A 27,366-nucleotide genomic window follows, 5' to 3' on the forward strand; every position below is an offset into this window, starting at 1 on the left:
AACATTTCTCACTGAAAATTTTCCTTTTCAGAATCTAGCAAACGATTTCTGGCATGCTTGTTCTGTAACAGCATTCTCATTAGATCCATACCATATACAAGTTTCTGTAGCTTTTTTTTTTTCTCGTGTAGTAAAAAAAAAGCAGCATATGTCCGTAGTATTTAGCTTGACCTTCCATTACAAGGTCTAAAATACCAGCAAAAATGTAAGAACTCCTCTGCTTGAATGTTTCTTATACACCGACATGAACGTACTCTCTACATTTTGAAGAATAGAAATATAAAACAATTTTTAGTAAGTTGGAAACGAACAAACTTGTTAGCATTTGTGCTTTCTGTCTAGTTTTTCTCTGCATCTTAAATCAAAAAGTGGTAATCCGTAATAGACAAGTTCCTTGATCTTGTGCTAGAAACAAAAGTGTAGTATCTGTTTTGGTACTATAGTTCATTTTTCTGTTAGTGAAATCAAAATCCTTCTCAACTAAAGCAATTTTTATTTTTATTTGAATTCAAATCAGAATTCCTCTTTTTGGGAGCTGGGTTTCCTTACATTAAAAATCAAACTCGTGTTAAGCGATACCCTCATGAGAAGGAAGCAAGTAAATAAACCGGTAACTGGTCTCCACATCATCACACTGATTGAGACAGGAAAGGCATATGGCGTCAACTAAGAAAATGACTTCCAAAGAAAATGTAAATGTCATTTCAGTTTATGTAATTTAAATGATGATTTGGTGAATGTTAGTTTGAAAGTCAATTTTCAAGCTGTCCAACACATGCCATGACGTAAAATGAATGTTAAACCAAATACTACTATGATGATGATGAACTTGTCATTTCAAAAGTATATATTCCATATATGTTTATGTTTAAATATGTGAACAAACAACTTGCTGTCCAACTCCACACCCAGTTTGTGTCCCTTATAAATCTAGACCATATCATAGTAACCTTATATGCTCCGGTAGCAATATGCATTGTTTGGATAAAAGAAAATAATTAAAAACATTTTCTTTGTAATTTTTTCTTTCTATATTTTTTTCTATATTGTTTTTTCCTTTCTATATTTTTACAGTATATTTTTTCCTTTCTATATTGTTTTTTTCCTTTCTATATTGTTTTTTTCCTTTCTATATTGTTTTTTTCCTTTCTATATTGTTTTTTTCCTTTCTATATTGTTTTTTTCCTTTCTATATTGTTTTTTCCTTTTCTATATTGTATTTTCCTTTCTATATTGTATTTTCCTTTCTATATTGTATTTTCCTTTCTATATTGTATTTTCCTTTCTATATTGTATTTTCCTTTCTATATTGTATTTTCCTTTCTATATTGTATTTTCTTTTCTATATTGTTTTTTCCTTTCTATATTGTATTTTCCTTTCTATATTGTTTTTTCCTTTTCTATATTGTATTTTCCTTTCTATATTGTATTTTCCTTTCTATATTGTATTTTCCTTTCTATATTGTATTTTCCTTTCTATATTGTATTTTCCTTTCTATATTGTATTTTCCTTTCTATATTGTATTTTCCTTTCTATATTGTATTTTCTTTTCTATATTGTATTTTCCTTTCTATATTGTATTTTCCTTTCTATATTGTATTTTCCTTTCTATATTGTTTTTTCCTTTCTATATTGTATTTTCCTTTCTATATTGTATTTTCCTTTTCTATATTGTATTTTCCTTTCTATATTGTATTTTCCTTTCTATATTGTATTTTCCTTTCTATATTGTATTTTCCTTTCTATATTGTATTTTCCTTTCTATATTGTATTTTCCTTTCTATATTGTTTTTTCCTTTCTATATTGTTTTTCCCTTTTCTATATTGTTTTTTCGTTTCTATATTGTTTTTTCCTTTCTATATTGTTTTTTCCTTTTCTATATTGTATTTTCCTTTCTATATTGTATTTTCCTTTCTATATTGTTTTTTCATTTCTATATTGTTTTTTCCTTTCTATATTGTATTTTCCTTTCTATATTGTATTTTCCTTTCTATATTGTATTTTCCTTTCTATATTGTTTTTTCCTTTCTATATTGTTTTTTCCTTTCTATATTGTTTTTTCCTTTCTACATTGTATTTTCCTTTCTATATTGTATTTTCTTTTCTATATTGTATTTTCCTTTCTATATTGTATTTTCCTTTCTATATTGTTTTTTCCTTTCTATATTGTATTTTCCTTTCTATATTGTATTTTCCTTTTCTATATTGTATTTTCCTTTCTATATTTTATTTTCCTTTCTATATTGTATTTTCCTTTCTATATTGTATTTTCCTTTCTATATTGTATTTTCCTTTCTATATTGTTTTTTCCTTTCTATATTGTTTTTCCCTTTTCTATATTGTTTTTTCGTTTCTATATTGTTTTTTCCTTTCTATATTGTTTTTTCCTTTTCTATATTGTATTTTCCTTTCTATATTGTATTTTCCTTTCTATATTGTATTTTCCTTTCTATATTGTATTTTCCTTTCTATATTGTATTTTCCTTTCTATATTGTATTTTCCTTTTCTATATTGTATTTTCCTTTTCTATATTGTATTTTCCTTTCTATATTGTTTTTTCCTTTCTATATTGTTTTTTCCTTTCTACATTGTATTTTCCTTTCTATATTGTATTTTCCTTTCTATATTGTATTTTCCTTTCTATATTGTATTTTCCTTTCTATATTGTATTTTCCTTTCTATATTGTATTTTCCTTTCTATATTGTATTTTCCTTTCTATATTGTATTTTCCTTTCTATATTGTATTTTCCTTTCTATATTGTATTTTCCTTTCTATATTGTATTTTCCTTTCTATATTGTATTTTCCTTTCTATATTGTATTTTCCTTTCTATATTGTATTTTCCTTTTCTATATTGTATTTTCCTTTCTATATTGTATTTTCTTTTCTATATTGTATTTTCCTTTCTATATTGTTTTTTCCTTTCTATATTGTTTTTTCCTTTTCTATATTGTTTTTTCGTTTCTATATTGTTTTTTCCTTTCTATATTGTTTTTTCCTTTTCTATATTGTATTTTCTTTTCTATATTGTATTTTCCTTTCTATATTGTATTTTCCTTTCTATATTGTATTTTCTTTTCTATATTTTTCTTTTCTATATTTTTCTTTTCTATATTTTTCTTTTCTATATTTTTCTTTTCTATATTTTTTCTTTTCTATATTTTTTCTTTTCTATGTTTTTTCTTTTCTATGTTTTTTCTTTTCTGTATTTTCTTTTCTATATTTTTTTATATTTTTTCTTTTTTATATTTTTCTTTTCTATATTGTTTTTTCTTTTTCTTTATTGTTTTTTCTTTTTCTTTATTGTTTTTTCTTTTCTATTTCTTTATTGTTTTTTTCTTTTCTATTTCTTTATTGTTTTTTCTTTTCTTTATTGTTTTTTCTTTTCTATATTGTTTTTTCTTTTCTATATTGTTTTTTCTTTTCTATATTGTTTTTTCTTTTCTATATTGTTTTTTCTTTTCTATATTGTTTTTCTATTTCTTTATTGTTTTTTCTTTTCTATTTCTTTATTGTTTTTTCTTTTCTATTTCTTTATTGTTTTTTCTTTTCTATTTCTTTATTGTTTTTTCTTTTCTATTTCTTTATTGTTTTTTCTTTTCTATTTCTTTATTGTTTTTTCTTTTCTATTTCTTTATTGTTTTTTTCTTTTCTATTTCTTTATTGTTTTTTCTTTTCTTTATTGTTTTTTCTTTTCTTTATTGTTTTTTCTTTTCTATTTCTTTATTGTTTTTTCTTTTCTATTTCTTTATTGTTTTTTCTTTTCTATTTCTTTATTGTTTTTTCTTTTCTATTTCTTTATTGTTTTTTCTTTTCTATTTCTTTATTGTTTTTATTTTCAAACTATTTTTGTAATTTTCTTTTATTTTTCATTTTGGTTCTTTACTTTAGAGACGAACTTCGCCGTTGGTTCCTGCAACAGGAATTGGATTTGTTTCGCTACAGATTTTCAAATCTTAATACTGATGAAAAGAAGGTTTTTGCATCTGAAAACAATCTTGGTTATACGAAGGTTAGCACTTTCACCAGATTATTGTTGTTTTATAAGATGATTACTGTTTTTCTTTGCCTTTTTCATTATGCACTTGTCATAAGTTGATCTTGTTGATAATAAACAGGGTTCGCAAAGACTTGAAAAATTCTTGAAAATATATGAAAATTGTATTCTTCATGTGAAGTAAAAATGTTTTTTTTTTTTTTTTTTTTTTTTTTTTTACATAGGCATCACCATTTATTAAGGCCCAGAGGCCACTCGAGGATAAGGGTTAAGGAGTGTACAGTAGTCAATTGGAAAATATGGTAATCGTTAGTAATAGAAATGTGGTAAATTTGTTAAGTGGAAAAGCTCATCAAGAACCATTTTATGTTGGACTTGAAGACAACCATATCGTAGTTAGCTGGAAAGCAGGTAAACGGAAGGCAGTGCCACAGGCGTGCAGTTCAAAGAAACTTTGTTTATGAAATCTACATTTCGGTTTAGGCACAGATAAAGAGTGGAGGAAATTATTGATAGTGTTTTTAGCTAGACTAGTGTTTCTTGTGAAATTTTGGCGAGGAGGGGGGCATAGATTGGAGCTCAGACGAGCACTTGCCATGAAAATAACAAAGCAGAGATAGGCTCGCAACATCACTTCTGTGAGAAAGAGGTTGCAGGGAAAAGAAAAGGGCATCCCCTATTAGGCTACAAAGTCTATTTTGAACTCTATCAAGGCAGAATAAGTCCTTTCTAGTAGCTCCTGCCCAGATGTGGCAACAGTACTCCATCCTTGGACGTACCTGGCTCTTATATAGATAGAGAATTACAAAAAAGGTGGGGAGGGTTGTGAGTGCAAAAAAAAAAATAGGAGTAGTGAGCAGGCTTGAACCTGTAACGCGACAGGAAAAAGAGGTGAAAAAAACAAACACACTTATCGATGAGCTCATCGTGGTTGTGACGTCATAAACGGTCGAAATAATGCTTTTTATGCGAGCTTTGAATGATTTGCAAAAAATGTCAGCGAAAAAAACGATCCTACCTGTAGAAAACTGCCCAGTTAAGGATGAAGGAATTAATGTTTTGGCCAATTTTCAATATTTGTCATCCGAAGGGTTGAACTTCAAAATGATACCGATCTTGTGAAAATGTGTCAACTCTGTCGAAAGTTTTAGGCAGACAGGCATACATACATATATATATACACATACATTTAGACAGACAGGTGAGATTTATATTATAGATTAGACTAGCCTGGATGCCCGGCGTTGCCCGGGTGTTTCGTAGGTGTGTGTTGAGCAAAAAAAATAAAAGTGCTAGTAGGCAGGCAGGCTCGAATGCTTGACGCAAAGGCGGAAAAGAAAGTTGTGTGTGTGTAAGAGTGTTGGTTGAGCAAAAAAACAAAACAAAAAAAAACAAAATTGCGAGTGCAAAAAGAAAAAAAAGAAAAAAGTGGTAGTAGGCAGGCAGGCTCAAACCTGTTAGCCGTTGCACCCATCGACAAACCAAAAGTGACGTAGGTTTACATTAAGGCTAGACAATCGAAAAGAGGCGATGACTTTTGATTGGCAAAAAAGCGACCTCTTCCTATAGAAAAGTGCCCAGTTGAGGGTGAAAGAATTAATGTTTTTAGCCAGTTTTTCAATATTTATCGTCCGAAGGGTCGTGCTTCAAAATGATACCGATCTTGGGAAAATCTGTCGCCTCTGTCAAAAGTTTTAGGCAGACAGACATACATACATACGTACATTTAAACAGACAGGTAAGATTTATATTATAGATGACTTGATATCTAGCAAAAAAGGACGTTTTTATTTTTGGAAGTATCATAAATTCTATTTAAGATTTTAGTGATTACTGGGATCTCCAGTTTCCTATTTTCTAGTGTAACAAGTACTAATCTGGCATCTGAACAAATAATGAATTCTATAAGATCAGGTGCCATACTAATGGCCGATACTCCGGCATTGTAGGTGGATGCTTTGGTAATCTTTTGATAGGATTGTCTTATTGTGTATGGCTGCACATCCAATGTTATCTCCATCTTTTGAACTCTGTAAAAATTGTTGAGTGTTTAGGATATTTGATTATTTTTCTTGGTATAGGATTGGATTGGTTTTTGTTTTGGGATACTCAAGATCCCCTATACTAATTTAAAACAAGCTATTAATAAATATATTAGAAATACATGGCAAGAGTCGTGGAGGTCCTGTACTGAAAACAAACTGTACCAAAAAACAAAAGAATGACTAGAAAGGTGGAACTTAAAATAACAAGACTTCAAATAGGTCATACCTCTATAACACACTCCTGCCGACTCAAAAAGAGGAAGCCCCACTTTTCATACCCTGCTAGGAGCCATACACAGTCAATCATATACTGACAAGATGTGAAGACCTGAAAATAAGCTGCCTAAATCTATATAATGAAAAAACTTTACAGGACATATTCACTCGTGTAGACCCAACTACCCTCCTCAAATATCTGAAGATAACAGGGATACTCAATAAAAAAAAAGTACCTTATTTAACTATATAAGCATAGACACTGAACACCAGATTATCTGGATGCATAAAATTTATAATGCACATAGTTATATAACCAAAATTTAAAAAAAAAAAAAAAAAAAAAATGGTTGACATGCCATAAAACCAACCAACCAACCAGACACCATACATTTGTACCTGAACTCCTGTTAACCTGTCATAACATTGGATGAGATAAAGAAACTTTTGCAGGAGCACTATCTGTCCATACATACATTAGTTTCTGTCAAAATTAAAAGTTTTAATTTAAGTTTAAAATTCTTGGTTCATTTTCTTGCTTATGCAGTAGATTTATTTTTGTGATTATACTTCTATTATATATATATTTCTAAATCATTAATTTCTCTTATTTGTCCTGTATCACAATGTTATAACTAAGCCCAAAATACTTTTCACTCAAGCTAAGTCAACTCTTAATAAAATAAAGGTGCAAGTTTATAACTACCCATCCTTTTGATAAAACAAAACTACCACAGATAAAGAAAAACATCTTTCTGGTGTACATACCCATGACAGAAAATATCATACCCAAAAAATTAGATAAATTGATTTAATGGTTTGATTAAAAAAAAAAAAAAAATTTTTTTTGAAAAGTCAAGTTTTATGGCTAAACGATTCATGACCTCTTGATTCCATGTTTTGTAGGATAAGGGAGATAATTCCAAATAATTCAAATGTTTGCGAAATTTTAGAAAGCCTTTTTTTAACATGGCGAGGGGTTTAATCAGTGTACGTAATTTTTAGTATACAATATTTTTGTTCTGTCATGGGTGTATATATATAAGGATATTTTGTTATTTTTCTTTTTTCATGGTGGGACGAAGTTATGGATAAGCATGTCATATTGGAAATAAATTGTTCTGAATTCAAAACGCAGATAACTATTGTATTGATTGTGTTTTCTAGATTGATGATTCCGAAAGAGATGCACTTGCAAACAAGTTGAATAAATGTGGAAAAGGATCTCTGGAATCTGAATATTATAAGGTAAGTTTGGGCTTTGAGTCATAGTGTCTGAAATGCAGGTGCGGTTTCTGCAATCAATGGCTGTCGTGTAAACATGCATTGCGCAGCATGTTTTGGTAAGTAATACTTTGGAGATTAGAATCTGGGAAAATTTGAGCCTGATTTCCAGTTCTAAAAACAAGTCTTTTATTTCCTCATTTATTTTGTTTAAAACTGAATTTCCTGTTGCTGGGCCAAGTGAAAAATATGAATGAAAATGTTGCGATGAGTTTATCAAAAGCTTGGATACAATACATAAAAATAAAATAATTAAGTTTATCAAAAGCTTGGATACAATACATAAAAATAAAATAATTAAGTTTATCAAAAGCTTGGATACAATACATAAAAATAAAATAATTAAGTTTATCAAAAGCTTGGATACAATACATAAAAATAAAATAATTAAGTTTATCAAAAGCTTGGATACAATACATCTTTTCTCTAAAGTAACAAGTTTAAATTATACACTTAAAAAAAAAATCAATAAAATTTATATATTGTTCTTTTTGTGTGTTTTTTATACCCAATAAGAAAATGTTTGAAAAGACATTTTATTCAATTTCTTTTTCTTTTTTTTTTCTTTTTTCCAAGGTATTTTTCACAGATGTCCTTGATCTGGTGAAAAGTCGAAAAGTCTACCTGCAAAAAGGATACGCCTACGTAAAGTTTAGTGATTTGATATCTATTATAAGCAACCATTTTCGAGAGCAAATCTCCAAGGCCCTTGCTGTAAGTTTATCAATTTCGAAATTACTAAATTTGTAAATGAAATTGTGTAACCACTTTGTGTATGTCTGTGTGTTTGGTTTTTAAATTCTTGTTATATATAGAAAGAGAGATAAAGTTAACTTGAAGAAAGTAAATTTTTCAGAGAAGAAACCAAACTATCCAGATAGATAAAGCTCTACCTGGTTAAAAGGAGCAAATCATGAGAAGATTAAAGTTACATTAGAACTTTATTACATTAACATGTCAAGAGATTAAGGATGATTACAATAAGTAAAAAGTAAATAAAAACCTTTAAGCCATGGCATTTCAAAGCTAAAAAATCAGCTTTACATAAAATGTATGGGCAAAAATGTATAATGCCACTTTTTTTCTTTTCGGTTATTGTGATCATCCTTAACCTTATTGACATGATAATGTAATAAAGTTCTTTTATAACTTTAATCATCATCTCTTTATCTTTTCTTATATATATATACTTTTTTTTTTATTACTGTTTTTATCTGCTTAGTTACACGTTTCGACTAGCGGAATCAAATTCACAATCCGATAATTTCGTCAGACCTTACAGATTTGAAAGTTTATTATGTTTTTTTTTTTTTTTTTTTTTTTTACACAGTGATCACCACTTATCAAGGCCCGGAAGCCACTCAAGGATAAGGGTTATTGCAAGTACATTACCTTAGTGTGGAGATTTGATGAAGTGTTTAATTAAGCGGGCGGTTCATTAGGAATTTGTTAACATTGGACTTGAACACATCCAAGTTGTAGTCCGGAGGGAAGCAGGCAGACGGAACAGAGTTCCACAGGCGTGCACTTCTAAGAAAGAAGCTTTGTTCATGGAATCCGCATTTTGATTTAGGCACAGATATAGAGTGGGGGAAATTTTTCACAGTGGATTCAGCTAGACGGGTGTTTTTTGTGAAAGATTGGCGAGGGAGGACCAGAGATTGGAGTTCAGACGAGCACCTGCCATGGAAATAACGATAAAACAAAGATAGGCTCGCAACGTCTCTTCTGTAGGAGAGAGGTTGCAGGGTAGAGAAAAGGGCATCCCCCACTAAGCCACGAAGTCTATTTTGTACGGGGAAGAAGAAACAAAAAAGACATCATATAATGTTATATGGGATCGTTAATTCGAATCCGGTAGTGGAAGCATTGTAACTAAGCAAATAAATCGGTAATAAAAAATATATATTTTTTGCTCTACAGTAGTATTGAGCACTTTTTCAGTTTTTTTTTTTTTTTTTTTACTATTTACCATTTAATTATATATATATATATATATATGAGAGAGAGAAAGTTGCAATTCTGAATTAATCAATTATTTTCATTTTACAAAAAACTGTACAGACAGAATCTAAATTTTACAGTTGAAAAGAAAGATTAAATAATCAATATTACAGTTACATATTAAAAAAGATACCAGAATACAGAATGAGTTTTTCTTGGTGAGCCGTTGGTATATTTGTTTACAAAATTTAGAGCCTTGTTTTTCAAAAATTGCTAAATCCTAACCAGTTTTATTTATCTATGAAAATATTTAGGGGTGTGTGTGTGTGGAAAACAAAGGAAACACAGCTAAACACAAGGACAACAAAATCCAACAAGTGATTAACCAGTTTTATTTGGATCAACAAATGTCTTCAGTAGAAAAAGACTTTTCCTGAAAACTTTCCGTAATCTGAACAAAACCTGTCATTCTCTTAGATTTTGATTTCTTCCTGCGTTTAATTATTTTTCCTTTTTCACCTTTTTCATATATATATATATATATATATATATATATATATATATATATATATATATATATACTCGTTTTACTTGCATTTATATGTATACTGGTTATACAAAAGTAAGGGCTGTAATCTAACGGACTCTACTTTTGTATAAGCATTATCACCTGAAGAGGTCTCTAGTTACTTGTAACTTACTAACCGAAACATGCTCATGAATGTCTAGTGACATAAATGATATATAAAACAAATACAAAGTATATATTTCCTATTTCAGTATTGAGCACTCTTGTATTAACCTCATTTAAATTCATTGGTTGTTGCTTCACCACTGGAAAATATTAACCGCGAATTATATAAGGGAGATAATTGGGGAATTTTATTGGAAGCAAACTAGTACCATACATTGTTATTACATGTGTGTTTATGGTGAGCTACGATGTTCACTCTTTCGCTGCCGGAAGTTCAAGTGCCCCGAGATGTTTTAATTAATAATAATTAAACAAAAAAAATAAGGAATAGGCCAAATGTTTATGGGGACGAAAAAATAAGACTGGAATTAAACAAAGAACAAGTGAATTTATTGGAAGCCTGGAAAAACCATGGATTACAAAAGAAAAATGAAGGCATGAAAAGTAATATGGTTAAGCTTAAACATGGAAAAGTAAAGGACTAGTTGTTAAAACTGGAAAAGAAAAGGACAAGATCTAGTAAAAAAATATAATAAATTTATAACTTAAAATATTGCAGCATTAAGAATTGATTATATAACAACCAATCAAAAAAAAACAAAAAAAACATTGCTATGTTCCTTACAGATTCTGAGAATTTTTGAACACAGTAATTTTATTATAACTTTTGTTTTACTGAACGAAAATTGAATTTTTCAAAATATAGCTTAGAAGGTGTCTTATGAACTGTAAAAATTGTTTGAAATTTGATCGCAAAATGAGTGAAGCTTTAAAGCAGTTCTAAATGAGTAAAACTAGCGCTTAACCATAAGCACTTCATATTTCTATGTGATATAACTTTCTCATTATTAACTGTTACACATTCAAACTTAAAATACAAGTTTTTATTCTCTGATTTTTTTCTATTTCCTGCCATTTAATGAATTATTTTCCTGTTGCAGAGGACTTGCCGTTCTCTTCCTCGTTTGGAGGAAGATAACCGATTACTTCCCTTGTTAAACAATATCAGCAGAGCCTATCTTGGCGAAGATTTCAGTGCCAAATCGAATTCCGGTGCCGTTTCTCTTGACATGATAGAATCCGTAAGCATTTATTTTACCGCTCAAACTTTTGGTTCACATTTTAGTCCGTCGTCAAAATATGGCAATTAAAAAAAAACAGCAAAACTTGTTAATATATTTATCAGTCAAGTGTGTATGTACACCAAAAATATAGAGTAGAATTTTAGTAATAAATAAAATTAATTTCCTATTTAGAGTCAACAAACTTCTTTTTTACTTGGGAGTCACCACTTATCAAGGGCTAAAGGCCACTCAAGGATAAGGGTTAATGAATGTAAAGGGGTAGTGTAGTAAACGTTAATGGTTTAAATTGTGTAGAATTTGATTATTTGTAGAGACGGCTCAACAAGAACTTGTTTACATAGGATTTGAAGGCTACCACGTTGTATTTAACTGAGAAGCAGGCCAGGGGACAGGTGGGCAGTTCTGGGAAAGAAGCTTTGTTCATGGAATCAGTGTTTAGATTTAGGCATAGTTAGAGACTGGGGGCAATCGTATATAGTGGTTGTAACTAGTTGAGGGTTTTTTTTTCTGAATGTTTGGCAAAGAGGAACCGTAGATTGGAATTCAGTTAAGCACTTACCATGAAAATAACAATAGAGCAGAGACAGACTTGTAGCATCTCTTCTGTGGGAAAGTAGATTGCAGAGAAGAGGAAAGGGCATCCCTTACTAGGTATCAAAACTGTATAAGGTGCGTTAAGTAGCTCCTGCCCAGATATGGTAACAGTATTCCATTTTAGAGTGTACCTGGCTCTTATACAGATAGAAGATTGCATAGGTAGTGAGATTCCTACTGGAGTGGTAGCATGATCCAATCATTTTCCCAGTGATCTTGGCAACAGATTTGATGTATGTTCCATTTCAGATCAGGAGTGAAGTCTCTTATCAAGACATGGAGCTTCCCCAAAATGAAAGCCATTAATTTCAATTCAGGCTACAAGATTGCATTTATACTTCATATTAGAAAAATGGGATAATCTTCTACAATATGCTGGCTTAAAGATTTATAATTGCGTTGCTTCAGTGTAGAATCCGGCATATTAGAAAAATTAAATTGTTTTTTTTTTCTCAAATTCTATTCAATATTTTTCCATAATCTTTGGTGTACACACTTGATTGATAAAAATATTCATAAGTTTTTTTGTATTTTTTTGTTATTTTACTTTTAACTGTCATATTTCAATTGTACATCAATCTGAATAAAAACAACTTTTTTTTTATTAATGAAATATAGCTTGCTTCAAGCATGGAGTTATGTATTTAGGGAAGTGTTAGAAGGCTATCACAATGCAAGAGTTGAAAAGTTGCCAGCGTTGAGGAAGGGAGACAAAAACAATTATGGTTCTACTATTATATAAAAGAAACTTTGTGTAAATTTGTTCCATATGGACTCTAAAACGGCTGGGCCGATTTTTATGAAATTTCATACTAATGTATTTTATGTATCTGGCAGTGTTCTTGGGTAAGGTTTGTATCGGAATTCCTCTGATAAATATTGAGAATTGATAATCAAAAAAATCTGACTAAAAAAAGGAACAGTCCAGTTTTGACCAAAGTTAACACCTTATGCAGCCTAACATCACTAATGCATTTGAGAAGATTTATCACCACACAAGCTGAAGGGTCTGGCATATGAAGTCAACAGTAGATTCTTTGATATGACATGGGACTATCGAAATGAATGTTTCTGTTTAAAGTACAATTGAACCATGATACTTGGCTTTTTCATTTTAAACTTTAATTCAAATCATTATATAAAATAATTTTAGTGTAGACTACAATATATACAGGGAGACATGTGAAGCTTCCTCCTGGTGCACAGTAGTGGCTTCCTGATTAGAGCAGTCAATCAATTTTGATTGAAAAATTATTGATTTCATCAATTTTACTGACATTAAGAGTATTGGAAGCGTAGAACATTCGTTGATTCTCGTTCAATCCCAGGCAACGTCGGGTCTCCCTGCTAACTAATAAAATAATTTAATTTCACAGTATGGCCAAGTTTTATTATATGTAATATATTGAAGTAACTAATAAAATTGCATTAACTGCCCATATTATGATCATATGCAACCAAATACAGAAGAAAAGGATCCCTTCGATCATATTTTATCCAAAACTTGGTATCTATACATTAATAGAACTTGTGTGTTATTTATTCTATGTGTCACACTTACATCCGAGTGACTGTCATTTAATTGTTATGGACTTCTATTTCTTGTAATAAATAATTTTACCAAAAATTCTTTGTAAGTTTGGGTTTTGGTTTCAGCTGAAAGGACTCAAGTTATATATATATATATATATATATATATATATATATGGTGTTAATCGTGACACCCTGCACTGAAGAATCCCGAAAGGGTGAAACACTAGTGTCTGTAGGTGTTTGATTATTATAGCAAAAAATAATTATGACAGCCCCTTTAAGAAATTCATTTCTTATCGTTGAGCACTTTAGTTGAATTAAAGTCGGTCAATTTAGCTCTTATGCATAGATCATCGTATAACGATTAGATCACTCTCTGATTGACGTAAATGAACATTTAAAATTAAAATGTTTAAATTCAACGCTATTTCACGCGGTTAATGGTAGCCGAATAATCGAGCCAGAGATGTCTCGTGGTGCGGGGTTCGAATCGTTCGGCTGGTGTTAATCGTGACACCCTGCACTGAAGAATCCCGAAAGGATGAAACACTATTGTCTGTAGGTATTTGATTATTATAGCAAAAAAATAATTTTATATATATATATATATATATATATATACACACATTATTTTTTCATAAGTTTTGGTTTTGGTAGATTCAAGCTGATGCAACCAAGTCATATGGATATATTTTTTATTTTTGAAATTGCATCTTTATAATAGATAAAAATCAATAGAACATTAACTCTATAATAACATACACAAAATCTGTAAGAAGTAAAATAATCATTAAGCGTACTTTACGACCAGGCTATGCTAGGCGTCCTTGCTAGCTTAGATAAATACTTTTGCAGTTTGAACAAAAGAGCTACAATAATATCAGAGCGTCTCCATTTATGCTGAACATCTAAAGAATGCCAACATCAATATATTACATATGAATGAGTCCTTGTGGAATTTCCACAGGTCGCGTTAGTTGGCATGATTAGTGATGTCTTACATGCTTAACATTGCGGATAGTTTAACTGTTTACAGAGTGTCACCTTTTGCAATAACACCGAAACAAACCTGGATATTTAAATCAGTAGGAAACATGTTAGATTACTATCTGACTTAAGTGCATAAAAAGTGATTTCTATATATCTATAAAAGTGAATGTGTCTGTCTGTATGTGTCTGTGTACAGTTCTCTATGCAATTTTCAGTCTACAGACTCGAAATTTGATATACAGGGTACTGAGATTTGGGAAAATCTTTAATCCGTTTTCGGACAGAAATTTGGCTGTTAAGAGGTCAAAGTTTAACGAATTGACCTTTGAGAACTCTACCAAACCTCTCCGCCAATTTTGGGTATAAATAACTGAAATTTTAGATATAGGTTCCTTGGACATGGATCTAACTTAATAACTTGATTTGAGCCCAAAACAGTAAATGTTAAGGGGTCATAATAGGGGGTCAAAGTTAAAAAAAAATTTGACTTCTGTGGTCTCTACCAAATTACTCAGGCAATTTCTGGTCTAAACATTTGAAATTTTACATAAAAGGTATTCAGAGATAGGACAAGCTTTTTAATTGGTTTGGGTCGAAAATTTTTAGTTACCAATATATAAATGTATGTATATATGTATGTTTGCATGTCTGCCTAAAACTTTCGACAGTGGTGATGGATTTTTCCAAGATCAGTATTGTTTTGAAGCTCAACCTTTCAGACGATAAATATCGAAAAATTGGCTAAAAACATTAATATCTTCACCTCCAACTGGGCATTTTTCTACAAGGGGGGGGGTCGCTTTTTTCGCCAATATTTTCGAAAGTCATCCTCTCCTTTCGATTGTCTACTTCCGGTTTGGCGGTGGTCGTAACAGCAAAGATGTCAGGTTTTTTTCCTGTTCTTTTCCTCCTTTGCGGTACGGGTTCAAGCCTGCCTTCCTATTACCACTTCTTTTTTTTTTTTTTGCGCAACATACACCTCCAAACATCCGGGCAACGCCGGGCTGAAATGCTAGTTATAAATAAAATAGAAAAACTGATTGATAAGTATATCAGTCAATGAATACCAAACCACAAGATCATATCGGGTGTTCATAGTAGACGGAAGGTATTTTATGACATGATAAGACTCATAATGGTGTTGTTTCAATGTAGAATTAGAAATATAAAATTTTTTTTTTTTTCAAATTTTACTCACTATTTTAAAAAAAAGAAAATTTTTTTTTTTTTTTTTTTTTTGCAATTTTTGGTGTTTTTGCGGTTTTAATAAAAATGTATGACTAAAACTTGGATGCAATCAATGTATGACTCATTGCCACTGCTGCTGATTAAGGCAACTTTGACACAGGTGATCAACTGGGTCCGTCTGCGTAAAATATAAAACAATCTTGTAATCTATATATTTAAATCTCACCTGTCTGTTAGTGTGTATGTATGTTCGTATGTCTGCCTAAAACTTTCGACAGAGGCGACAGATTTTAACGAAATTGATATCATTTGTAAGCTCGACCCTTTCGATGACAAATATCGAAAAATCGGCCAAAATCATTAATTCCTTCACCTTCAACTGGGCACTTTTCTACAGGGAGGGGTCGTTTTTTCGCTGATATTTTCAAAAGTCATCGTCTTTTCGATTGTCTAGCCTTAATTTTAACCTATGTCACTTCCGGTTTGACGATGGGCGCAGTCGAGCCTGCCTGCCTACTAACACATTTTTTTTTTTTTTTTTTGCTCAACACACTCCTACAAGCACCCGGGCAACGCCAGGCACCCAGGCTAGTAAACAATAAAACAAATTTATGCAAAAGTTTTGAGAGGGTTTTTTTACGAATAACTTTTAAGTCCATACCTAAAGATATCTGCTAAAGAAAACTGTTTTTTATTGAATATTCTCTTACACAAATGATCCATCAGTGCAAAATATCTTGTGTTATTCAAAAAACAAAATGATTTTACTCGCAGTTGAAATTGTTTTTTTGAGGCATTTTTTTTTCTTTATTATTGAAATAAAAAAACAAAACAAATTTAGTCTTTCAGCCAAGAGTTTTTTTGCAAATTAAATTTTGCAAATTTAGTCAGCCAAGAGTTTTTTTGCAAATTAAATTTTACAAATGACCCTTTTCACTAAAATTTGAATTTTCTAACACAAAAACAATGTAACACTAGAAAATCTTTGTAAAAAGTGGAAGAAATCCTTAAATTGTATTTCCAATCCTGTTTGCTTCTTTTGGGAGAGTTTCCCCCACGTTTAAAACCTTAGTATCTAACTGCCCTTGTTAGTAAGCAAGTAATAACTATAATTTTTTTTTAGTTATTTTCTGTATTTTTATTTATTTATTTTTATTTTTAATTATATAAATCTCATCTCCATCTTTCAGGACGCTTCAAAAAAGTATGTATAAAGTTCTGTTTTATTATAAATTAGCTCTGGTTCATTTCGCAAAAAAAACAAAAAAAAACCAAAGAAAAGGCATTTTTAAATGTTTTCTCAAACTTTTTAAAAGTTATTTTTATGCTTGTTGTTTTGTTTTTTAAATTAAACTCAAAACTGTCGAAGTTGTTTTGATTAATTAAACCATTAACGACCGAGACAATTATATTTTTTCCAATACGTTGTACCAAATAATCAGCGTATTTAGGATTTTATGTATTTATTTACTTTCTGCCTTAAGAGAGAATATTTAAAAATAAAGTTTATTTTTTGTAAATATTTTTTATATGAATCTAAAGATATATGCCAAAAAATAACCTCTCAACTGAAACTTGTGAGTAAATTCAATTTATTTTAATAATACCACAACAGATTTTTATGATATTTTGCACTGACAAACCCAGGAGTTTGTACACGTCGAATCAGCAGCAGGAGCAAATAATCATACATAATTTAGTCATACATTTTTAGTAAAGCTCCTTATGTATGATTAAATTTCGGCGCAACTGTGATGTCCGATCAGTTCCTGCTGATTCAAGCAACTTCACACATTTCTATATGACAAACAGCAGAAAGCCGTACATTAGTTGGCCAAAATTTTAGTTTTACATTTTTAGTAAAACCTGTGTTTGTTTTCTTCTGCTGCATACTTTTTTTTGTATTTTGTTTGTGAGCTATTTGTACTTTGCAAATTGCTTCTGTTTTGCGAGTTGCTTGTGTTTTGAGTGTTTTGTTTGTAAGTTGCTTCTATGTCGTGTTCGTGTTTCCGCGTCTCTCAAAAATTGCTGAGTCTTTTTTAATGTAATAATCTCTTTTGCAGTTGGCCCGAAAGTCATTTCCGCCATGTATGCAGCAGCTTCATCAGAACCTCCACCAGAACCACCATTTGCGGCATGGTGGGCGCTTGCAGTTTGGCCTCTTTTTGAAAGGGATCGGACTTTCTCTTGAAGACGCTCTGCGGTTTTGGAAGATGGAGTTTACAAGAATTATGGATTCAGATAAGGTAAGTCATTCGGTTGTGTGTGGAAACACTTATTTATTTATAAACTCTTTATTTGGTAGTGGTTAAATGGGTTCAAACTGGTAAATCTTTGGCCAGAAGCAGAATGTATCTGTTCTGGTGTTGCACGTCTAATTTTTCTATTCTCAGTCAGTGATGAGAGGTCCTTCTAAATTGACGAAAGTTTTTAGGGTAGAGCTTGATTCCCCTCCCCCCTCCTCCCAATTAAAACAGACTTTGTGCAAGTGGCTATTGATTCAGTGGTACTACTTTTCAGTTGGGATGTTGGCAATCTTTCTATGTTCTCTCCCGTGAGTACTTGATTCTAGGAAGAGGGGAGTGCTGTCTGGAGATATCTGCTAGAATGGCCTAGTACTATCAGATCAGGCTGTTTAAGATACTGGTGAGTGACTTTATTGCACCAAACATTGATTTTGTTTTTTCTTTCCCTTTGCAAAAGTCAATCATGTTCTGCAAAGCAAAAATAATTCCCTGTAAAAATGTTTTTTGTATAGGAAAAAAAAAGACTATTTTTAGGATTGAATTTTTTCGATTATTGTCGGACAAATTTCTGTACAAAACATATCTAAGAACACTGCCAAACATAAATTACCTTTGTGTAAAATTTACAAAAGATAAGCCCAGCCATTTCGGAACCTATGTGGAAAGAACTCTCACTCACACACTTTTATGTAATAGTAGAGATAGAGATTACTTGTAAACACATAAAATAATTATTTTTTATTTCAAATATATCTATTATATGTATGTCTAGCTCAAAGTACAAAACAAGGACCCACAAAGTTGCTATATTATTGATTGGCATTACCCTGGATGGAAAATACCTAAAATTTAGAAAAAAAAGTTAATTCTTTGACCTAAACTGGCACAAAATAGTATTACAAGCATGTGCTGTATTTCTGTGGACATCAGCAATATTTCACACCTAATGTGCTTCAACAAGTCACATCTTTTTTATTTGTGGGTCAATTTTTAAAAGAATTACATTGATGGAAAGAGAATAAAATAAGCATTCCAATGATAATAATTTATTTTGCTTTTATGTGTTCAATGTTTTTCTGGTCCAAGTTAAAAGGCCCTGGATATGACCTTAAACTATATCCGATGGTGAGGCCCCAGTTTGTGGGCTTCGGGGAGTGTGGAGCCACCCTTAAATTGCCATTGCTCCCAGGTCCACTCTGACCTGGAGTGGTAGTATCTGTTAGGGTCCCAACTATGGGTTAAATAGAAACCGACTTGGAAAAAAAAACCATATATTCTATTAAAAAATTGTTCTTCAAAATCACTGGATTCAGCATTAAATAACCTGAAAAGGATTGATATGCCATAAAACAACCAAACAAATTAAAAATGAAAAAGCAGTAAAAAATGATGGCAGCAAAAAGGGAAACTGTTTTTTCAATGTTTACATTTCATATGTTACGTTTGAATAGTTATCCATGGGGTCAAATTTGATTGGATATGGCTGAAATTTTAGAGGCTATATAAGCATAGAAGTCCATCGAAGAATATTTTAAAATTGATAAGATATAATAGTCATATATCATCAATTTTCATATAGATAATAATTTCAGAATTATTTTCATGTATAATATATAAATATTTGATAATTATTAACTGTGCGGAAATTTCTTGAAAATGTTATCTTTTTATATAAATTCAAATCTGCTTAACAGGAAAACGAATCACTATGCGCTAATGCGCTGAGCTGACTAAAGTCAGTGTATTAATGAGTTTTGTTTGTATTCTCTTAAAAATAGAAAACTTTCTGCTTTCCTTTTACTAGACTACTCATTTTTTATTCTGAGTCAATTTAAAAAAAAATTATCTTTGAGTTTTACAAATTTTATTTGCAAACAATACCAAGCCAAAACTATTTTGTTGTTTTATAATGCTTTTAGTGCATGCATTTCTTTTATCATCGTATTTATAACTTCTTACTTGTACTTACAGTAGAATTGTTTTTGTTTTAGTAGTCAAAAAACAAATATATAACAAATAAAAAGTACTTGTGCACTTATGCTACCAGGGGCGTGCAATAAGTAATGCCCCTGACCCACTTCCCATAGCAGTAGAGCAACGAAACTTGGCACAGTTATTAGTCTTTCTCTACATAGGAACCACCCTGAGTTATGCATTTCTCCCATCGTTTGATGCAGCTCTGGATACGGTTTTTGGAGAACACACCAGGTTGGTCCTCCAACCACGACGTGACTTCAGAAATCAAGGCTGCATCATCTGGGAAACACTTTCCTTTCAAAAACAACTTCATGTCTGGGAAGAGGTGAAAGTCAAAGGGTGCAAGGTGAGGAGAGTATGGAGGATGGGGAAGGATTTCATAACCACACACCCGTGCTTCTTATCTGGCGACATGCGAGTTGTGGATCGGAGCATTGTCCTGCAGGAGGGGGGTACCTTTGCTGATCTTGCCCCGCCTCTTGATTTTGATAGCTTCCCTTAATTTCCTCAAAAGTGAAGCATAATAGGCTCCTGTCATTGTGGTACCCTTTGCCAGGAAATCTGTCATCACTACTCCATCCTGGTCCCAGAAAACTGTGAGCATGACCTTGCCAGCGGAGGGCTGCACCCTTGCCTTCTTTGGAGATGGTGAGTCCAAGTGCTTCCACTGCATTGACTGGGCTTTGTCATTGGATTATAGTGATGAACCCAGGTTTCATCCTGTGTAATCAATCTTTTGAAAAACTTGGACTCATTTTCTTGGCACATCTCCAAATTCATCCTCGAGCACTCACCGCGTTATCGCTTCTGGAATGGTGTGAGTAACCTGGGAATCCATCTGGCAGACACCTTATGCATATGCAAATGGTCATGAATGATACTTTCCACAGACCCTGTACTAATCTTGACATCTTGGGCTATTTGGCGAATAGTAATGCGCCGATCTTCCAAAATGGCAGCCTCAACTTGACGGACAGATGCCTCATCAATGGCAGAAGTAGAGGGGGGGGGCAGGTCTGGGAGCTGTTTCCACAGACTTCCGGCCATGTTTGAATTCACGATGCCAGCGTTTTACAAGGTCATATGATGGGGCATTATAACCATAAGTGTCATTCTATTTCATCAAAAGTCTCCTGTGGTGTGCATCCTTTCAAATACAAAAACCGGATCACTGCTCGACATTCAACAGACTCCATTTCACACCTCAGTTCAAGCATCTGTAAAACAGAAACCACAATTAGTTCAGAGCTGTAATTTGCCACATAACCCGTAGAGATATAAATCATTGCACATGCAAAATTTCAACTAGATCAGACAACTGGAAGTGGGTCATGGGCATTACTTATTGCACGCCCCTCGTACCATGTTGAAATAATAGTGTTATTATTTAGAAACCCATTCTTAATATGGGGAGGGAAGAGTGTTTTGTTAACTATTCTGTACTTTCACCTAACAATTTAATAATAAAAAAAAAAGATATTGTAAAACTTTATTTTGAAAATACTATTTGAAAAAATAGCATGGTAACATAAGTGCATAAGTTCCCAAATAAATGTTACCAAAGGGGAAATAAGTTACTCTTCTACCTAGTTGGATAATTTTTTAGTGTTTTTATTTAATGTAAAATGTTTGTTTATTTCGAAAAGTAAGTAGCGTCGAGCGTTACACGAGAACAAGAAAAATAGCCACATATCTCGTGTCTTTGGAATCTCGAAAATGACTTTAAAAATATACAAATTTTTTTATATCAGAAAAGTTTACGATATGAAAAAAATATATAGACATCTTTTTTTGTTTAAAATATCTTATAAAATATGTAATTGTACTTTTTAGGTAAATTTTCACAAACAGTATCGTGATGCGGTAAAATAACAGAAAAGAAATCACAAAAAAAATTGGGGAGGAAATTCTCTATCGAACCAACTAATTTTTAGGTATTACGGAAATAAATGCATAAAAAGACATGTGTCGAGGGTTAGGGTTTTAAAAATCACTTTTAATGACAAAATATTTGGTTTCCAAACGTAAAAATTAGGCGGTTCGATAAAGAATTTCATTGTGATGCTTTTTTTTTTATATAAAAAGTGATATTTTTGTTTTTGTTTATTTTTGTTATTTCAGTTGTCTTAATGAAAATTCAACTATGTAAACAAAGAAATAAAACGGTAAATTTTTATCTTGTTTCCACCTTAACATTTTTCTTTAAAATGACTACCTTTCTTAGGTTTTCGGGTATATTGAAAACGAATATCACATTTAAATTTTCTGCAAATAAGTAGTTTTCCGGATATTAAGCAATGTCATTTCTGATGTTATTGCTGGTAGCCATCTTGGTATGCGCGTTTGCACGTAGTTTCTCGGGGCTGCATTTGCTCACTTGCGCATACCCAGATGGCCACCAGCAATAACATAAGAACTGACAATGCTTGATATTCGGAAAACTACTTATTTGCAGAAATTTAAATGTGATATTCGTTTTCATCATACCTGAAAACCTTTGAAGGTGAAAACAAGGTAAAAATTTACCGTTTTATTTCTTTGTTTACATAGTTGAATTTTCAGTAAAACAGAATAGATATAGCGAAAATTACCATTAACTGGTGAATATATAGTCGTTGCATATCAGGATTCCTAGTATTGTGGAAGCTACATTCAAAGATTCATGTGGAGTACGATTTATGGCTGCATCTCAGAAAATAGGGGTATATTTTTAGTCAGATCAAGGATTTACAAAATGTAAATCAGGAGTTTATTTTGAAAATTAGCCTGGTCCCAAAATGCATAAATTCTGGTTGATTATGGGAATTTCCATCTTTTTACAGAAATTCAAAATCTATATGAAAAATTTTCTTTGATTTATTTCCGAGATTAATTCATATCTACTCAATTTTTTCTTTTTTTTGAGGGGAATAGTAAATACCGGCCATAAATGCTCTTGAGGCATTCAATGGCTATACCCTAGATTAAGCTCTCCTTTGGTGGAGAGGCAGGTAAATACCTACTCTCAATAAAGCTATATTTAAATCCCACTATAATATTTAGTTTTGTTCATAAATAGACACCCACTGTAGGATACCATGCACCAGTTTAAAAAAAAATTGAAATTTGTACATCTGAATTTATAATTCATGGCTTATGGTAAAGAGATAAATCAGATTTGACTGCATGATCAGAAAGAACACAATTTTACATAAGAATACAAAGTTTCATTAGAATAGCTTGAAAAATAAATAAATGGTGGCGAAATTACCGAATTTCTTGAAATGTTGAGGTCCGTAATTTAACCGACTTTTTCTAAAGAAAAATGTCCACGGAAAAACAAATTTTGGACACTTAAAATTCTCATAACTTTTGAACTCCTGATGGTATTTGCATAATTCCAACGGTTTTAAGCAACTTTTACACGGCTCTTTTCATGCAATTTGATAAAATAACAATTATCTAAAAAGAAAACATTAACTTGTAATGTTACACAAAATGCAACAAGAAAGGTTGGTTTTCCGGACATTTCATGTACAAAGGGGAAATAACTCTGATTTTTGATCCAGGAGTTACTTCCCTTATATTGACTCATTCCACAAAGAATGTTTAGAAAGGACTAGTGGAGATACTCGGCGTTGCTTGAGTGTTTGGAGGTGTGTGTTTGTTGGGTGGGGTAAATCAAAACAAAATGGAAAATAAAGAATAAGCGAACGTAATAACCCTGTTTAAATCTTATAAAAAAAAAAAAAAAAAACTTCGAATGTGATACAAAATAAGAAATAAGCAAACAATTTTAATGTTAAAAGTTTTAAAAAATCACGAAAACAAAATAAAAAAAAAAACTTCGAATGTGATACAAAATAAGAAATAAGCAAACAATTTTAATGTTAAAAGTTTAAAAAAAATCACGAAAGCAAAATAAAAAAAAAAACTGCGAATGTGATACAAAATAAGAAATAAGCAAACAATTTTAATGTTAAAAGTTTAAAAAAATCACGAAAACAAAATAAAAAAAAAACAGCGAATGTGATGGAAAAAAAAAAAAAACCGAACAAAAGAACTGGCTTAAATAAAACTTTAAAAAAATATATCTGATATGTCGGCTTGAATGTGCAATCTTAAGATGACGACACTACTACTATACCACGTGGTCTATGACTGCGTGAGCGAATTTAGGGCATTTTATTTTTTTTAATATTTAAACTAATTCAAGAAAGAACGTTTTTTGCACATGCGTGTTTGGCTTAATTGTCCAGAAGGAACAATTTTTTTTTGCTACCCCTCCCGCTAGGAAAGTGCCCAGTTGAGGGTGGAGGAATTAATTTTTTTGGCCAATTTTTCAATATTTGTCATCCGAAGGGTCACGCTTCAAAATGATACCAATCTTGTGAAAATCTGTCGCCTCTGTCGAATGTTTTTGTGAGACATACATACATACATTTAACAGATTTTTGCCCTTTATATAATAGACTAGCAGGGCTACCCGGCGTTGCCCGGGACCGTATAAACAATGAAAAAACAAAAGCAGATATTGAACATATGTTTTATACTTAGGGGAGAGGAATCTTTCAGGGTGAGAGAGAGAGAGAAGATAAAGAGTGTGAGAGAGAGGCAGAAGAGAAAGTTGTTCCATCCTCTTTCCCAAATTTGAATACTGTGCACGTTTGAACTCTCATCGTCGAGTTGATCCTCGAGTTGCCTATTGGCCTTGATAAGTGCTAATATAGAGAGAAGAGAAACAGGGTGAGAGAGAGAGAGAGAAGATAAAGAGTGTGAGAGAGAGGCAGAAGAGAAAGTTGTTCCCTCCTCTTTCCCAAATTTGAATACTGTGCACGTTTGAACTCTCATCGTCGAGTTGATCCTCGAGTTGCCTATTGGTCTTTATCCTCGAGTTGCCTATTGGCCTTGATAAGTGCTAATATAGAGAGAAGAGAAACAGGGTGAGAGAGAGAGAGAGAGAAGATAAAGAGTGTGAGAGAGAGGCAGAAGAGAAAGTTGTTCCATCCTCTTTCCCAAATTTGAATACTGTGCATGTTTGAACTCTCATCGTCGAGTTGATCCTCGAGTTGCCTATTGGCCTTGATAAGTGCTAATATAGAGAGAAGAGAAACAGGGTGAGAGAGAGAGAGAGAAGATAAAGAGTGTGAGCGAGAGGCAGAAGAGAAAGTTGTTCCATCCTCTTTCCCAAATTTGAATACTGTACACGTTTGAACTCTCATCGTCGAGTTGATCCTCGAGTTGCCTATTGGCCTTGATAAGTGCTAATATAGAGAGAAGAGAAACAGGGTGAGAGAGAGAGAAGATAAAGAGTGTGAGAGAGAGGCAGAAGAGAAAGTTGTTCCATCCTCTTTCCCAAATTTGAATACTGTACACGTTTGAACTCTCATCGTCGAGTTGATCCTCGAGTTGCCTATTGGCCTTGATAAGTGCTAATATAGAGAGAAGAGAAACAGGGTGAGAGAGAGACAGAGAAGATAAAGAGTGTGAGAGAGAGGCAGAAGAGAAAGTTGTTCCATCCTCTTTCCCAAATTTGAATACTGTGCACGTTTGAACTCTCATCGTCGAGTTGATCCTCGAGTTGCCTTTTGGCCTTGATAAGTGCTAATATAGAGAGAAGAGAAACAGGGTGAGAGAGAGAGAGAGAAGATAAAGAGTGTGAGAGAGAGGCAGAAGAGAAAGTTGTTCCATCCTCTTTCCCAAATTTGAATACTGTGCACGTTTGAACTCTCATCGTCGAGTTGATCCTCGAGTTGCCTATTGGCCTTGATAAGTGCTAATATAGAGAGAAGAGAAACAGGGTGAGAGAGAGAGAGAGAAGATAAAGAGTGTGAGAGAGAGGCAGAAGAGAAAGTTGTTCCATCCTCTTTCCCAAATTTGAATACTGTACACGTTTGAACTCTCATCGTCGAGTTGATCCTCATGTTGCCTATTGGCCTTGATAAGTGCTAATATAGAGAGAAGAGAAACAGGGTGAGAGAGACAGAGAAGATAAAGAGTGTGAGAGAGAGGCAGAAGAGAAAGTTGTTCCATCCTCTTTCCCAAATTTCACTACTGTGCACGTTTGAACTCTCATCCTCGAGTTGCCTATTGGCCTTGATAAGTGCTAAAATAGATAGAAGGGAAAGAGGGTGAGAGAGAGAAAGAGGTCTAGAGAGAGAGAGAGAGAGAAGAGAGTGAGAGAGAGAGAGAAATATGGTGAGTCGAGTTGATCCTCGAGTTGCTTATTGGCCTTGATAAGTGCTAATATAGAGACAAGAGAAACAGGGTGAGAGAGAGAGAAAAGATAAAGAGTGTGAGAGAGAGGCAGAAGAGAAAGTTGTTCCATCCTCTTTCCCAAATTTGAATACTGTGCACGTTTGAACTCTCATCGTCGAGTCTATCCTCGAGTTGCCTATTGGCCTTGATAAGTGCTAATATAGAGAGAAGAGAAACAGGGTGAGAGAGAGAGAGAGAGAGAGAAGATAAAGAGTGTGAGAGAGAGGCAGAAGAGAAAGTTGTTCCATCCTCTTTCCCAAATTTCACTACTGTGCACGTTTGAACTCTCATCCTCGAGTTGCCTATTGGCCTTGATAAGTGCTAATATAGATAGAAGGGAAAGAGGGTGAGAGAGAGAGAGAGTAGATAAAGAGGGTGAGAAAGAGAAGAGAAAGAGGTCTAGAGAGAGAGAGAGAGAGAGAAGAGAGTGAGAGAGAGAGAGAAATATGGTGATAGAGAGAGAGTTAGGAAAGTGGTAGAGAGAGAGAGAAGAGAAAGACGGCGAGAGAGAGAGAGAGAAGAGAAAGACGGCGAGAGAGAGAGAGAAAGACGGCGAGAGAGAGAGAGAGAGAGAAAGAGTGCTTGGGAAAACTGCGACCTAATTTTCGTGTACATAAGCGGCCTGATACTGATACCCACCCCTCCCCCTTCAAGTTTAACAGAGTTAGAAAGTAAAAAGAAAATGGCTAAAGCTTTGTTTACATGTTTTACAAAGAGCAAATTCACCTTCGCCGGCAAAAAACTTCAAGCAAAAATAAAAACATTTTCCCTACGTCAATTTTCGTGTAATTTTGGGATTTTGCTTTTTGGAGTGCGATAAATCCGTTGGTAATAACGGTTCGAGTCGAAAACTAATATTTAACTGTGTTATAGTATCAATTACTCCTCGAAGGCAGTTTTTATGTACCTCAGCCGCAGCCGACATTTTACTGAGCTGACGTCACGTCACGTGACACGTAATGAATAACGTTAAAATGACAGGTTTTTTGGGGGGCCCCCCTGGGAGAAAAACGATCAGTTGACCCCCTTCTACTGGTCCGTTTGACGTGAAATTTCGATATTTGTCATCCGGGTGATGGAGCTTCAATATGATACCTAATTTGTCAACTTTGGTTGTGTCTGTCAAAAGTTTTAGCGTTACAAACAAACATACATACATACACACAGACGTTTCGCTTTTATATATTATAAGACTAGCAGGGGTGCCCTGCATTGCCTGCATGTCTGTCGATATAAGTGTAGGGAGGAGGAAAAAAAAGTTTTTGATGTGAAGGCGGAAAAGAAAGCCTGACATTTTACCATGACGCTTAGAGGGTAGAGAAGTGATAATCG

The 27,366-nt window shown here is 32.6% G+C and overlaps 1 protein-coding gene across 1 annotated transcript in view; it reads left to right on the forward strand.

Annotated features, from left to right (window-relative positions):
* LOC145296712 (DNA primase large subunit-like) overlaps positions 1-27,366 on the forward strand; it is a 71,988-nt gene that overhangs the window by 22,555 nt on the left and 22,067 nt on the right. The window contains exons 4-8 of the mRNA XM_080142695.1: positions 3,896-4,016; positions 7,430-7,510; positions 8,123-8,260; positions 11,126-11,266; positions 17,638-17,820. Of these exons, the coding sequence (XP_079998821.1) occupies positions 3,896-4,016; positions 7,430-7,510; positions 8,123-8,260; positions 11,126-11,266; positions 17,638-17,820 (664 nt within the window). The remainder of the gene's footprint in view (positions 1-3,895; positions 4,017-7,429; positions 7,511-8,122; positions 8,261-11,125; positions 11,267-17,637; positions 17,821-27,366) is intronic.

This window comes from Euprymna scolopes, chromosome 17 (genome assembly GCF_053919585.1).
Source record: "Euprymna scolopes isolate OS-2025 chromosome 17, ASM5391958v1, whole genome shotgun sequence".
Lineage (NCBI taxonomy): Eukaryota > Metazoa > Mollusca > Cephalopoda > Sepiida > Sepiolidae > Euprymna > Euprymna scolopes.